Source organism: Sander vitreus, chromosome 11 (genome assembly GCF_031162955.1).
Source record: "Sander vitreus isolate 19-12246 chromosome 11, sanVit1, whole genome shotgun sequence".
NCBI lineage: Eukaryota > Metazoa > Chordata > Actinopteri > Perciformes > Percidae > Sander > Sander vitreus.
The window spans coordinates 32,156,424-32,170,517 of record NC_135865.1 but is presented as its reverse complement, the minus strand read 5'-3'; the positions used below and the strand labels follow the sequence as shown (position 1 = coordinate 32,170,517).

The window sequence follows — 14,094 nt, the reverse complement described above, 5'->3', positions numbered from 1 at the left end:
AGTTAACATGGGAGCTGAAATAAAAACGGACACGCCACGCAGCTGACACGCTCACGCCACGCAGCCAGTGTGCAGGAGGCCTAACGGTCCACATACGTTACGGGTTCAGTGTAGCCAAAGCGTTAGACTAGCCGGGAGTCTGGATTCCAGCTGCCGTGAGATTTAAGATGAAATGAAGATCAGACTTTGTAGTTTTCGGTCCTAACTCCTGACCCTGCCGCTCCACAGAGGGAACTGCCACCTTCATCGCCAAAGTGGGCGGCGACCCGATCCCCAGCGTGAAGTGGATGAAGGGGAAGTGGCGGCAGATCACGCATGGCGGCCGCATCTCCATCGAACAGAAGGGCCGTGAGTCCAAGCTGGAGATCCGAGAGGTGACCAAGTCGGACTCTGGGCAGTACCGCTGCGTCGCCGCCAACAAGCACGGCGAGATCGAGAGCAGCGCCGACATGCACGTGGACGAGAAGAAAGAGACGGTGCAACTGGAGGGAGACCTCCGCGCCAAGCTCAAGAAGTGAGTTTCTCTTTTAGACTGTTTTCTTTCCTTTTATTTTACGTATATATGTCTGTGTGTGTGTGTGTGTGTGTGTGTTCTCGTTTAACTATATTCGTGGGGTCCAAAAACCAGGAGTCCAGACCCCACAAGGTTAAAGGTCTGTTTGAGGGTTAAGACTTGGTTTTAGGATTAGGGTTAGAATGACGTTCTGGTTAGGGTGAGGGTAAGGGTTAAGGTTAGGCATTTAGTGGTGATGGTTAAGGTTAGGGTAAGGGGCTAGGGAATGCGGGTCCCCACAAAGATAGTGAAACAAACGTGTGTGTGTGTGTGTGTGTGTGTGTGTGTGTGTGTGTGTGTGTGTGTGTGTGTGCTTTAAATTAACTTTTCTGATCACCAGCCAACATTGCTAGTAGATTTTTAAAGTTTTTAAACTATCTTTACTTTAATTTCAGCTCCTCTGGTCTGTTTGGTCTCCGTTCTGTTCGTCTTCTCCGTTTCAGCGTAGCTCGTTATCGCTACATTTTATTCCTGTGTTTACATATGGAAAGTTTCCCGGAGTTTTGCAACCCTAATCCGTGTGCGTCTGGTTTGTCAGGACGCCGTCGAAGCAGAAGAGTCCTCAGGAGGAGAAGGACATCGACATCGTGGAGCTGCTGAGGAACGTTGACCCCAAAGAGTACGAGAAGTACGCCCGGATGTACGGCATCACCGACTACCGCGGCCTGCTGCAGGCCATCGAGCAGCTCAAGAAGGAGAAGGCTGAAGAAAGTGGACGACCGGTAACACATTCTCATTTTAATAGCATATGAAGAAAGATGAAACGTTAACACAGCAATATACATAATACCAGAATGTGTGAGGGAGGCCAAAAAGGTCTCCTCACGTTTTGTTTCTGTGTGTGTGTGTGTGTGTGTGTGTGTGTGTGTGTGTGTGTCTGTATGCGTGTGTCTGTGTGTGTGTGTGTGTGTGTGTGTGTGTGTGTGTGTGTGTGTGTGTCTGTCTGTCTGTCTGTCCCGATGATTAATGTTGTTGTTGTCGTTGACAGGAAGTGGAACGTGGAGACAGAGAGTCTGACGAGGACATGGCCCGACTGGTGGCCGACCTGCAGAAGAGGATGGAGCGCACAGAGGTCAGGACACGTTCACTGGCCGCTGGGAAAACTAAGCTTTGCTGGAACAAATGTCACATTTGCATGCAACACCTGAAATGATAAAGGCACTCACATATTACAGAGTAAACAAGTCATTTCTACTTTTTTTCCTACGGGTATGAAATGTGCTATATGAATAAACTTGACTTGACTTAACGGTGTTGTGTTTCCCGCAGCCCGTCACCGTGGTGAAGGACATCTCGGATCAGTCCGTCTTCGCAAACAAGGAGGCGGTGTTTGAGTGCGAGGTGAAGATCAACTACCCCGAGATCACGCTGTCCTGGTACAAGGGCACGCAGAAGCTGGACACCAGCGACAAGTACGAGCTCAGCATCATCGGAGACCGCCACCTGCTCCGCATCCGCAGGTGCACGCTGGCAGATCAGGGGAATTACCGCGTGGTCTGCGGGCCGCACATCTCCAGCGCCAAGCTCGTCGTCACCGGTCAGTACCCGATACAGCTGGCAATCTTCCTCTGGAATACCATAAATATTGGGATTGTATTTGAATATTTAGGGCTCAAAAGTCAGCCTGTTAGTAATATTTACTACTCAGGCTAATCAGCATGTGGTTGTTGTTCTATGTTCTGTCCACTAGGGGGATTTCAGACATTAGCCTCAGAGAGAGAGAAGCACACACACACACACACACACACACACACACACACACACACACACACACACACACACACACACACACACACACACACACACACACACACATACATACATACATACATATACACACACACACACACACACACACACACACACACACACACACACACACACACACACACACACACACACACACACACACACACACACACACACACACACACACACACACACACACACACACACACACACACATACACATACACACACACAAAGAGAGAGACACACACACATATACACACACACACAGACACACACACAGACACACACACACACACACACACACACACACACACCGCCTCGTTTTCAAGCACACGAGAAACATATCGGTTATAGAATGAGTGGTAATTAGGTTCAAGAGAAAAATACAAAAAGGTGGGAAAAAGTTTTTTAACAACATCTATTTGACTTCCAGAATCCGTTCCATCAGCCGTAGTACTGATACTGTAAGATGTCCCACAACAGCTCAGCGACCTTTACCCCCTCCTAACAGACGCTGTGTGTTCCTCTTTGTGTCTTTCAGAGGCGGAGGTGGAGAAGCATCTGCAGGACACGTCCGGTAAGGAAGGCCAGGCGTGCTCTCTGTCTTGTCAGTTGTCCGTGCCTAACGTAGAGGCTCAGTGGTTTAAAAACGGAAAGCGCTTAGAAATGAAGGGCAGGTACGCGTCCCAGGTGAAACACAAAGTTCAGAAGCTCGTGATCACGGACCTGAGAAGTGAAGACCAGGGCCGATACAGCTGCAGGTACCAACATCTGGAGTCCTCGGCCGATCTCTGGGTCGAAGGTTGGTACACGGGAACCGTGGTGGATGCTCTCCCCGATCACTAACCTCTTTCGACTCCCCTCATCCAACTCTGACACTAATGGATTTGGCATTTTGCCCTCTTTTTTTTAATCTCTTTCTTCTGGGATTTGTCTTCCTCTGTCTTAACCCCTCTTCACGCCTCTCCTCTCCTGGATTATCTTGCAAAAAAAACGTTCCAATTCGTTGTGTTTTTATGTCCGTCTCGACTCAAATCCATCCTCCCTTCCCCCCACAACAACCCGTCATCATAACCGTCCCATAAACACTCCTGTCATCATCATTTCTTTTCTGTTCTACAAAAGCCAAATTTACATTTTTAATTACGTTACTAAAAAGGCAACTGCTTTGCAGTTTAGCTATAAATGTAAAGGCATAAAAATGGATGAAGTCCTGTCAAGTGCTGTAACGTTAGCAGCTAATAGCACAGGAGCTGCGCAGCAAGTTTATTTTAATCCTTGTCCCTTTCTTCTGGGATGAGTCTTCCTCTCTCTTAACCCTCTTCACACCTCTCCTCTCCTGGATTATCTTACAAAAACCGTTCCGCTATAATCTCATTCTTTGTCTTTTTTTACATCCGTCTCGACCATTGACCGTATAATATTAATGGACAGAGCATGTGTGACGTCACCCATTGGTTGGTGGAGATCTGCTATGAGGTGGCGAGTTTGCCGTTACGGGAGCAGCCATCCTGGTTGCGGATGTGACGATTTTAGACGAGAGGGAGGAGCCATAGACTGTTGGGCGCTATCTGACTGTGACGTTAGCTGAGAGTTGGCAACGCTGCTTACACTCTACGTTACACACTTTCACTGGTAATCTGATCATAATTCAAGATAAGATTTAGCTTTGTCCCATAGTTACATGACACATAAGACAGGCCGCAAACTGGCTAAAACACCCCCTGCTTTATGGTTTAAAATCAACGAGACCATAATTTATAAAATGAACATCATTCTGTGTTGCAGAAGACTTCAAACTAGAGACTGAGACCATAAACTCATTATGAAAATGTTTACTGAGGTAATAAATCAAGAGAGAAGTAGGTCACTTTCTCAGAGACTTCTACAGAAACCAACCTGCTTTTGCAACCGCACGTGTCGCCCCCTGCAGGAAGTCAGAGAGAAAGCAGGTTTAAGGAGTCTCCCCCTGCTGGAAGTTAGAGAGAAAGCAGGTTTAAGGAGTCTCCCCCTGCAGGAATTCAGATAGAAAGCAGGTTTAAGGAGTCTCCCCCTGCAGGAAGTTAGAGAGAAAGCAGGTTTAAGGAGTCTCCCCCTGCAGGAAGTTAGAGAGAAAGCAGGTTTAAGGAGTCTCCCCCTGCAGGAAGTCAGAGAGAAAGCAGGTTTAAGGAGTCTCCCCCTGCAGGAAGTTAGAGAGAAAGCAGGTTTAAGGAGTCTCCCCCTGCAGGAAGTCAGAGAGAAAGCAGGTTTAAGGAGTCTCCCCCTGCTGGAAGTGAGAAAGTAGGTTTAAGGAGTCTCCCTGCAGGAATTCAGATGAAAGCAGGTTTAAGGAGTCTCCCCCTCAGCAGAGAAGATTTAAGAGCAGCAAAGTCAGATGTTTAAGGAGTCTCCCTGCAGGAAGTCAGAGAGAAAGCAGGTTTAAGGAGTCTCCCCCTGCAGGAATTCAGATAGAAAGCAGGTTTAAGGAGTCTCAGGAAGTTAGGGCAGGTAAGGAGTCAGAGAGAGAAAGCAGGTTTAAGGAGTCTCAGGAACTGACAGGAAGTCAGATAGAAAGCAGGTTTAAGGAGTCTCCCCCTGCAGGAAGTCAGATAGAAAGCAGGTTTAAGGAGTCTCCCCCTGCAGGAAGTCAGATAGAAAGCAGGTTTAAGGAGTCTCCCCCTGCAGGAAGTCAGATAGAAAGCAGGTTTAAGGCACTTCTGCATTTGCAGCACTTCGCCGAATCGGATGCTTTGTCCATTAATATTAACAGTCTACGGTCTCGACTCAAATCCCTCCTTCTTCCCCCCCACTCCCAACAACCCGTCATCATAACTGACCCATGAACCCATTTCTAACCGTGTGGATGTTGTGTCGATGAGAAAACTACCATTCAAGTGTTGTCATACATTCCCAGTTGTGATGACCAAACCCGTTTACCCATTCACGTCTTTATCTGTTCTAGCTGAACAAATTCATTTCACCAAACGCATCCACAACATCGAAGTCAACGAGCGCCAGTCGGCCACCTTCGAGTGCGAGGTGTCCTTCGACAACGCGATCGTTTCGTGGTACAAAGACACCTGGGAGCTGCGAGAGAGCCCCAAGTACAACTTCACGAGCGAGGGCCGAAGACATTTCATGGTCATCCGAAACGTGGCCGTGGAAGACGAAGGTGTGTAGAGCGCCGGCCCGGCGAGCCCCCAGCGGCCCGTCACAAAGCCCTGTAGATTTTTGTTTTTTATGACTTGAGCACTAAACGTCTTCATTAATAATCCCGTGTAGGCGTGTACTCAGTGATTGTGAGGTTGGAGCCCCGAGGAGAGGCTAAGAGCACGGCCGAGCTTTATTTGTCTGGCAAAGGTACAGTTCCTAGTCAGACGCCATCCTTTTTCTTTGTTTGTGTACAGCTTTGGTCTGGTTGTGTGTCTGTATGTGTCTGACACCTTGTTCACTCTTCCCCCCCCTCTTTCACAGAAATTGAACTAGCAATGGTGCCCTTGGGTAAGTATTTTGTTTTCTAGACAACTTTGGTCTATGAGCGACGTTTAAGGGAAATCCTCTTGTTTCCCCGTCTCCACCAGAGTCTTTAATTATCCCTTTCATCTCGGTAAACCAGGATTTCAAAAATATTCAACTTTTTTCCACCGTCAAACTAGCAAAAGTTGATTTGGACATGCCCTAAACGCACCTTAGATCGTTCAAATAGGGCCCTGAAAGTCTGAAGAACAGAAGTACATATAGTTGTTTCTATGGAGATGATACACCGTCTCGTCTCATTGGTGGAAACTGGCAGCTTTCAGACCGGAGACTTGCAGGGAGACAAAAGTTTACACTTGTCTCGTCCAGAATCTTTGTTCTGAACTGAGCCCTGTTCACGCGAACACACAACTGCTTTTTCTGTATCTTTTCCATGCTTCTTTCCTGGATTACAGGACACATTTATAGACATATTGACAGTGCTATTATGGCAGGAACAAACTGTCTTTATTTAAAACCTTTCAACAACTCTGGCAAACGCTGGGAAACAAGAGCATCTTCCAAACACTACTGTACACGCAGTCCTGTTTCTCTGAAATAAAGTTTTGGTATGAACCATATTCCATATTCTGTAGATGTCCCAGACTCCTCAGTTCAGAGGCCTGATGTGCCTTCATCGGTCGCTATTCAAGGTAAGACTGGAATCAGAAGCAGGTTTCACTTCACTTTAAAGGGTAACGACCGTTTTTTTCAACCTTATGTCCCCATGTTTTAGTGTCTAAGTGACTGATGGGAACAACAATCTTTGACATTGGTCCAGTATTAAGAGAGATCGCTGCAGTCAGCAGCGGAGAAACAAGCTGCAATGTTAGTTAATAGGACAATTGTCCAGCTTGTATTTACGTTCACAAATTTTTGTTGCCGCTGACAGACTCAGATTATTATTCAAGTGTCGGAAAGGATTTCTAAGGAGGTCGACCTTTCTGTTGAAGAGTATGATCCTTTTTTTAAACATAAAATACATTCGCGAATTTGCGTTCGCTAAACCCACCAGACTCCATGTAAATAAACAGTAATTTAAGCATCATAAAACACACTTCATTCAAAGTCAACAGAAACAAAATAAAACTATAAAAAGCCGTTTTGGGTTATCTTTCCACTTTTCCAACCATCACAACTCTAGTTTTGGTTGAAATAAACACATAGTTTACCCATTTACATGTGAAAATATGCTGGCTCTATACACGCTAAAAGTGTTATTTTTATAAATGGAGTCTGGTGGGTTTAGTGCTAGTGACTTCAGAGCTGTTTCTGGTTAAACAGAAAGGTCTTAAAGAGGTTTTAAAGGTCTATCTCTGTAGGGATCCTTTCCTTAACGTTGTCAGACACTTATTATTATTATTAATATTATTAACTTATTATTATTAGATAATAATCTGAGCCTGTCAGCAGCAACAACAGAACTTTTAGTGGACGCTGACTGCTGCTGAACATTAGTCCTGTAGGGTAACATTACAGCGTGTTACTAACTGCTGCTGAACATTAGTCCTGTAGGGTAACATTACAGCTTGTTACTAACTGCTGCTGAACATTAGTCCTGTAGGGTAACATTACAGCTTGTTACTAACTGCTGCTGAACATTAGTCCTGTAGGGTAACATTACAGCTTGTTACTAACTGCTGCTGAACATTAGTCCTGTAGGGTAACATTACAGCCTGGTCTGTGGCTGCCGGTTAAAGCGTTCCTGTTAATACTGGACCAGTTTCAAAGATTGTTGTTTCCATCAGTCAAACACAGAAACATGGGGACACAGGGTCCCGGTTGAAAAAAACGGTAGTTGCCCTTTAAAGTCTTTTTATCACAAAGATGTAAAAACAACTTCTGTAAAAGAAGTTTGGAGTGAAACCCCCAGAGCTCGTGTTTCAACACAGTCTCACGGCAGTCCGTGAAATGGTCACGTTATTTTTTGATCTATTGATTTGTGTACACGGACACGTTCATCTCGTTTCATGCGTGCTCTCTGGGGGACGCAGCGAGAAATGTCCCACTGGGAGGGACGAGCGGTCTCTGGGGGACGCAGCGTTCTCTGGGGGACGCAGCGTTCTCTGGGGGACGCAGCGTTCTCTGGGGGACGCAGCGTTCTCTGGGGGACGCAGCGGTCTCTGGGGGGCGCAGCGTTCTCTGGGGGGACGCAGCGGTCTCTGGGGGGCGCAGCGTTCTCTGGGGGGACGCAGCGGTCTCTGGGGGACGCAGCGGTCTCTGGGGGACGCGCGACAACAACGGGACGGTTGTGTTTAGGAAAACAACGACGGGGAAATGAATCGTCATATGCGGGACACGATCCCCGGTCTCCGGGGTGAAAGTCCTGTGTCGTTTCACGCGTCCTCCAACCCCAACCAACCTCCCTGCACGGATTTTCAGCATTTCATACTATCGTAGTCACTCTGTGATCACGAAAGATGCTTCCCATTGAAATACATTATTTTAAAAGTCTTGCTCACCACCACGAACAAAACGACATAAACGTGTCCGTGTACACGAATCAATAGATTAAATAACGTGACCATTTCACGAACTGATGTGAGACTGGGTTGCGTGTTTCCATAAAGTTAAACTGACTCTGTGAATCTTAATCTGGATCTCTGGCTACAATCATTGAAATTAAAGACGATGATTTGTAGCAAATGAAATCAACATTTTCCCCGAGATCTACCATCAAAATGAAACCAACACGTGTTTCTTCTTTTGTCTTTTAAAGAATCCGCTGAATTCTTTCAGTATGAAGAAGAACGTAGAGGTATTTACTGTGTTTTTATACTTTCCGTATTTTCCGGACTATAAGTCTCTCCGGAGTATAAGTCGCATCAGTCAAAAAATGCGTCATGAAGAGGAAAAAAACATATATAAGTCACACTGGACTATAAGTCACATCTATTTAGAAATTGACTTCACAAAATCCAAGACCAAGAACAGACATTTAATCTGGAAAGGCAAGTTATTAAACTACACAACAGCATAAAGAACATACCTGGGAGATGAATAGGCTAAAATAACGTGGCCAGCGAGTCCTAGTTCTTGGTTCATGTCAGTCAGTATGAATTAACATTTAAAAACATGTTAAATTATATATATTTTGATATACAGTCATGTGAAAAAATTAGGACACCCATGCTAAAGTTGACTAAAAAGAGGAATAAAAAAATAATCTTTAGGAAATTGATCTTAATGCCTTAATTAAAAAAATGAGGAAAAATCCAACCTTTAAGGACACCAATTCTCTTTGTGAATGAATAATGTATCGTCAATAAATAAATGTTCTTCCTTAAAATACAGGGGGCATAAGTCAGTCCACCCCTATGTTAGATTCCCATAGAGGCAGACAGACTTTTATTTTGAAAGGCCAGTTATTTCATGGATCCAGGATACTATGATCCTGATAAAGTTCCCTTGGCTCCCCCCCATCATCACATCCCCTTCACCATACCCCCCCATCATCACATACCCTTCACCATACCCCCCCATCATCACATACCCTTCACCATACCCCCCCATCATCACATACCCTTCACCATACCCCCCACATCATCACATACCCTTCACCATACCCCCCACATCATCACATACCCTTCACCATACCCCCCATCATCACATACCCTTCACCATACCCCCCCATCATCACATACCCTTCACCATACCCCCCCATCATCACATACCCTTCACCATACCCCCCCATCATCACATACCCTTCACCATACCCCCACATCATCACATACCCTTCACCATACCCCCACATCATCACATCCCCTTCACCATACCCCCCACATCATCACATACCCTTGACCATACCCCCACATCATCACATACCCTTCACCATACCCCCCACATCATCACATACCCTTCACCATACCCCCCCATCATCACATACCCTTCACCATACCTAGAGATTGGCATGGGGTACTTTCCATAAAATCATCTCTCAATGCAAATCAAACCAGCTATCAGACTAACTGAAATACAACCAAAATTGGTGTCCTTAAAGTTTGGATTTTTCCTCATTTTCAGGACCAGCCAAACTATGAAAAAAAAGTGTGACTTATAGTCCGGAAAATATGGTATATCTTTTACCAAAAATAAATTAACATGAAAGTGATTTTATTTGTCATATACTTAAATAACAGTTTTGATTTAACACCGCTGTGTGAAAACACAATTCATTTACATTGTTTACTGTTGTAATCTCTCACTGACAGTCAAACTAATCCATATTTCTCACCACGTATGAAAACTATTGTCTTTGTTTTTAATGACGGAAACAAAACAACGTTTTTGCTTTCTCAAGAATCGGCTGAATATTCGTATCACTATGAAGAAGAGGTGAAGGTGGAGCAGAGAGGTACAACATGTTGTATTTCTTCTTTTTCACTCAAACTTCATCATCATCATCTTCATCATCCCATCAAACCATCAGAGCAGATCTGGGAAAAACTAGATGAAATCATTCATTCAGAGCGATCAATCCTAGCACATACTGTATCTTCCTCGGAATATTTAGTCTTTATTTTGCACATCAGAAAAGTACAATAAATAAGGACAAATAATAAGGATTAAGAAAAGTTTGATGATGATTTGTTGTCTGAAAGAAAGGTGCTTTTAAAACTTAATCTTTATCGAAACTACAGTTTTAACAGGAACTATAAGACATGACTGTAAGAACCTAAGGCGCTTTCACAACTGCCTCGTTTAGTTCGGTTGAATCGCACTAGAGTTCGTTTGTCCCGCTGGTGCGGTCCGTTTGGGCAGGTGGGAACAGGCCAGTCACACTCGGGTGTTCACCAAAAGCGGACCAAACAACCGTACCGAGACCTGCTTGAAGAGGTGGTCTCGGTACGCTTTCAATCCAACTCTGGAGCGGTTTGTTTGTGGTAACAACGTGATCTGACATCGAACCGCACCAACTATATTTATACTCCGCAAGTCTGAGCTGGTGTCTCCTGTAGTCAGGTGTGTCCAGCAGTCTGAGCTGATGTCTCCTGTAGTCAGGTGTGTCCAGCAGTCTGAGCTGGTGTCTCCTGTAGTCAGGTGTGTCCAGCAGTCTGAGCTGATGTCTCCTGTAGTCAGGTGTGTCCAGCAGTCTGAGCTGACGTCTCCTGTAGTCAGGTGTGTTCAGCAGTCTGAGCTAGTGTCTCCTGTAGTCAGGTGTGTCCAGCAGTCTGAGCTGGTGTCTCCTGTAGTCAGGTGATGTCTCCTGTAGTCAGGTGTGTCCAGCAGTCTGAGCTGATGTCTCCTGTAGTCAGGTGTGTCCAGCAGTCTGAGCTGATGTCTCCTGTAGTCAGGTGTGTCCAGCAGTCTGAGCTGATGTCTCCTGTAGTCAGGTGTGTCCAGCAGTCTGAGCTGGTGTCTCCTGTAGTCAGGTGTGTTCAGCAGTCTGAGCTGATGTCTCCTGTAGTCAGGTGTGTCCAGCAGTCTGAGCTGATGTCTCCTGTAGTCAGGTGTGTCCAGCAGTCTGAGCTAGTGTCTCCTGTAGTCAGGTGTGTCCAGCAGTCTGATTTGATGTCTCCTGTAGTCAGGTGTGTCCAGCAGTCTGAGTTAGTGTCTCCTGTAGTCAGGTGTGTCCAGCAGTCTGAGCTGGTGTCTCCTGTAGTCAGGTGTGTCCAGCAGTCTGAGCTGATGTCTCCTGTAGTCAGGTGTGTCCAGCAGTCTGAGCTGATGTCTCCTGTAGTCAGGTGTGTCCAGCAGTCTGAGCTGATGTCTCCTGTAGTCAGGTGTGTCCAGCAGTCTGAGCTGATGTCTCCTGTAGTCAGGTGTGTCCAGCAGTCTGAGCTGATGTCTCCTGTAGTCAGGTGTGTCCAGCAGTCTGAGCTGATGTCTCCTGTAGTCAGGTGTGTTCAGCAGTCTGAGCTGATGTCTCCTGTAGTCAGGTGTGTTCAGCAGTCTGAGCTGATGTCTCCTGTAGTCAGGTGTGTCCAGCAGTCTGAGCTGATGTCTCCTGTAGTCAGGTGTGTTCAGCAGTCTGAGCTGATGTCTCCTGTAGTCAGGTGTGTTCAGCAGTCTGAGCTGATGTCTCCTGTAGTCAGGTGTATTTAGCAATCTGTGATGCAGCAGAGCAGCAAACTGTAGCCGCTTCAATGTTTCTCTCTCAGAAACAGACTGCAGTCAACCAGCTGCCGCTAAAGTTGGAGACAGACGCTGGCAGAGCAGAGCGAAGTCTCGGTGACCAGAGCAGACGTAGAAATGTTGCTCGCCAAACAATGTCTGATTATTTAAATGCAATGAGCTGGTTTGACCACGGAGACGCACAGAACCTTCTTCCTGTATTTACTTTCTTGCTCCCGCCCTAGGGAACATTCTTGCCTGATTTGTAATGACGCATTTTAGTACACTTGGATTTTTCCAGGTATGAAACGAAACCAAAACCAAACGGGGAAATCGCTCCAAGTTTACAAACTCGTCAACTTGGACCAAATCAAACGAACTACAGGTGTGAAAACGCCCTCATTCTCTTGGAAAACATGGACCAAAGAATAACTAAATTCATGTAAAAGTCATCAGTAAACAAATAAGCCATCTATCCTTAATTATAATAATAATTATAATAATTAAGTCATTTATTTCTCTCAATTCAAGCTCAATAGAAAGTGTCTCAGAATGTGAATTTACCCAAATCTGCCTCTTCCGTTCATCATAACTCTGTCATTGTGTCGTCTGACTGATCTCTGCACACGCAGGCTTAATATCAAACTCTTCGTTGGTTTTTACATGTTTGTTTGTGTCCGACCTTTGAGGATGTGTTCTTCTTTTTTCACTCTTTTAACTCCAATCCCATCTTCCATCTCCATCACACACTTACTCACTTCGTGTGTCGCCATTTCACAGTCAAAGTCTCTCGTCTGGTCGATCTGGAAGTTTAAACTCAGCTGAGCGTTATCAGGACACTTAAACTCATCGAAATAGTTTCTGGCAGTCCAGGCTGACATTTAGATCTGTGACTTTGTTAAACTGTGAAACGGCATCCGGAGTTTCCGAGCACAAAGTGTCTCACGTTTGTCGTCTTCTGTCGCACCTTCAGAGAAGTTTGAGAGCTGGACAGAAGAGACGGTAATACAACAGGTGTCCACAGCCAAAGGTATCGGATCCCAGTTACACATGTCTGTTAATACCCGTGTGTGTGTGTGTGTGTGTGTGTGTGTGTGTCTGAGCCGCTCATAGCCATGGCTCCCTCTTTTGACTTGATGTCCTTATCCTCTTTCAATTTTGTCTTCCTGTCTCTTACCGTTTTTCCAATAACTTCTCTTGGTTCCTTAACTTCAGTCTGAGGTTAATTTGGTTATTTTTTACAGCTTCTACTTACCTCCTAAAGTGCTTAATTTCTCACTCCGAATGCATGGGTGTAGATAATAAGTAAATTTTTTGCTTTTGCGTTGTATTTCACTTCTATTTGGTTTATGGTTAACATAACGGTACGATAAGGTTGTTTCTGATTCTTCTCACAATATTTAAAGTTATTGTCTGTAAGAATCTTACGTAGTTAATTGTCTAGAATTGCCTGACTTTCCCGCCCTAAATTTAAATGGGACGCAGAGTTACATCAGTGACACTATTTAAGTTTTTTTTTGTAATTTAAATAACACCATTTTTTCCACCCAAAAAACTGTAGTTACTTACTCTTACTACTTACTTACTACTCTTCTAGAGCCTTCAGGGTACGATTGATTCAACAATTTGAATGGAAACAGACTTCATTACAATCATTATTTATCTTTTAAACGTGAGAAAAGGTTGGTTTTACTGTCGTAACTTCAGACTGTAATGTTTTCTGACAGTGATGATGATTCTGGATGTTTTTCTGTTTTCTTGTTTTCCCACTAGCTGCCAGAGTTGCCATTGAGGAGAAAGTAGAGACCAAGAAAGTTGACCTGAGAGAGGAACTCCCAACAAAAGGTACCAAAAAACCTGAACCTCTTCCAGCCGCAGCTCAGCAGAAAATGCAAACTTATTCGTCCGTCCTCCGCTACTAAAATCTTTGACTGTTTTGTCTTGTCCTGCTGCTTCGTGTTCATGCCTTTCCTTTACTCTCTTACTTTTAGTTCTTCCTACAGAAAGACTCATTACATTATCAACTGTAGTTTGTTGCTTTTTTCTGTCTTCTCATCCTTTTCTGTAGTTGCTTTTTCTGTCTTATTATCTTCCGCTGCACTTCTTTGCTTCACCTGTGAATGCACAGCGTATCTCTTGTGTTGCTAACACAAATCGGTGTCTTTTAAGTTCCCAAAGCTGAGAAAAAACCCGAAGAAAAGCCAACTGCAGCTGTGAAGGAGCCGTCACCACCAAAAGGT

The 14,094-nt window shown here is 44.9% G+C and overlaps 1 protein-coding gene across 1 annotated transcript in view; it reads left to right on the top strand.

Annotated features, from left to right (window-relative positions):
* ttn.2 (titin, tandem duplicate 2) overlaps positions 1-14,094 on the top strand; it is a 323,953-nt gene that overhangs the window by 110,081 nt on the left and 199,778 nt on the right. The window contains exons 70-83 of the mRNA XM_078262434.1: positions 229-514; positions 1,092-1,275; positions 1,542-1,625; positions 1,823-2,090; positions 2,847-3,107; positions 5,247-5,456; positions 5,567-5,644; positions 5,759-5,785; positions 6,397-6,453; positions 8,520-8,558; positions 10,101-10,154; positions 12,828-12,884; positions 13,628-13,699; positions 14,024-14,092. Of these exons, the coding sequence (XP_078118560.1) occupies positions 229-514; positions 1,092-1,275; positions 1,542-1,625; positions 1,823-2,090; positions 2,847-3,107; positions 5,247-5,456; positions 5,567-5,644; positions 5,759-5,785; positions 6,397-6,453; positions 8,520-8,558; positions 10,101-10,154; positions 12,828-12,884; positions 13,628-13,699; positions 14,024-14,092 (1,746 nt within the window). The remainder of the gene's footprint in view (positions 1-228; positions 515-1,091; positions 1,276-1,541; positions 1,626-1,822; positions 2,091-2,846; positions 3,108-5,246; positions 5,457-5,566; positions 5,645-5,758; positions 5,786-6,396; positions 6,454-8,519; positions 8,559-10,100; positions 10,155-12,827; positions 12,885-13,627; positions 13,700-14,023; positions 14,093-14,094) is intronic.